At 41.7% G+C, this 1,171-nt stretch overlaps 1 protein-coding gene across 1 annotated transcript; it reads left to right on the top strand.

The window, feature by feature from the left end:
- Positions 1-294: 294 nt before the first annotated feature.
- On the top strand, positions 295-639 carry LOC135940882 (uncharacterized histidine-rich protein DDB_G0274557-like). Its single transcript, XM_065485978.1, has one exon. It carries the CDS (start codon positions 295-297, stop codon positions 637-639), a length of 345 nt encoding a protein of 114 aa, XP_065342050.1.
- Positions 640-1,171: the final 532 nt, after the last annotated feature.

Raw genomic sequence — 1,171 nt, 5'->3', positions numbered from 1 at the left:
AGTTTTTTTTAATTTCCTTCATTTCTGTTAGACGGAAGAGGGCAGGAAGAAACGTCGAAAATCGATGGCGACGTGCAGGTGACATTAGAACATAAATAACGCAAAATCCACTCAAACGAACAATTTTGCAGATTCTGCATCCGCTTCACACTTGTTGCCCTCCTGATAATTTTGCTGGCCGCTACAACCATCGCCACCATTTTCCTATTGTTAGGCAGGGGTGGTAAGTTAATTGGACGGCACGATAAATAATCCTATCTGAAATGTGCATTTGACAGAGATTGATCATGGGAAATGCAGCGATTCAGTTACAACAACTCAGAGCCCAATAACAACGCCGACAACCACCACAACACCAACAACCACAACAACCACCACCAAACCACCAACAACCACCACCACAACACCAACAACAACCACTACAGAAACACCAACCACCACCACTACAACACCGACAACTACCACCACCACACCACCAACCACCACCACAACAACAACCACCACAACACCAACAACCACAACAACCACCACCACAACACCGACAACAACCACTACAGAAACAACAACCACCACAACACCAACAACCACCACCACACCACCACCAGCACCACCAAGATTTACCGTCATGATTTCCATTAACAACGGCGAGAGGTTTTGTGGTGGATCCATCATTAAGGACAATCAAGTGCTGACTGCTCGACAATGCTGCTACGAGTGAGTTTAGTTCATGTAATTTGCATTCATACAACGGTATAGAAAGTGAAGCTCCTTGTTTAGTACTGAATTACCTAAGTATCTGTATGATCTTCACTAGCTAACCGTATGCATGGCTAATTAATTAGTTGCACTTGGGAGATCAATGAAAGGCATAATATGTATTCCTTCGCTCACTCTTTGAGCTGTTCTGTCTGTCACTCTTTATTCTTCTCCCACCTCTCCATAGTGAACCTGTTCGGTGAGGTGACTACCTTAGCTATTTACATTCGTATATATAACACTTACCTCCGCCGTGAGAATAAGCAAATCAGAATGACAATTTAATCACATCAAATTTTTCATGTCATAAACAAAAAGTTTTAATTTTTAAGAGTGACTGAGCAGTAGTTTCCTATTACTGCGCATTTACAATTCAAGTCACACATAATTAAATTAAACAAAAGAAGAAAACAAA

The sequence above is a fragment of the Cloeon dipterum genome, chromosome 3 (genome assembly GCF_949628265.1).
Source record: "Cloeon dipterum chromosome 3, ieCloDipt1.1, whole genome shotgun sequence".
In the NCBI taxonomy this organism is placed as follows: Eukaryota; Metazoa; Arthropoda; class Insecta; order Ephemeroptera; family Baetidae; genus Cloeon; species Cloeon dipterum.
The sequence above is the reverse complement of the archived record's forward strand: the minus strand, read 5'-3'. Positions and strand labels throughout refer to the sequence as shown.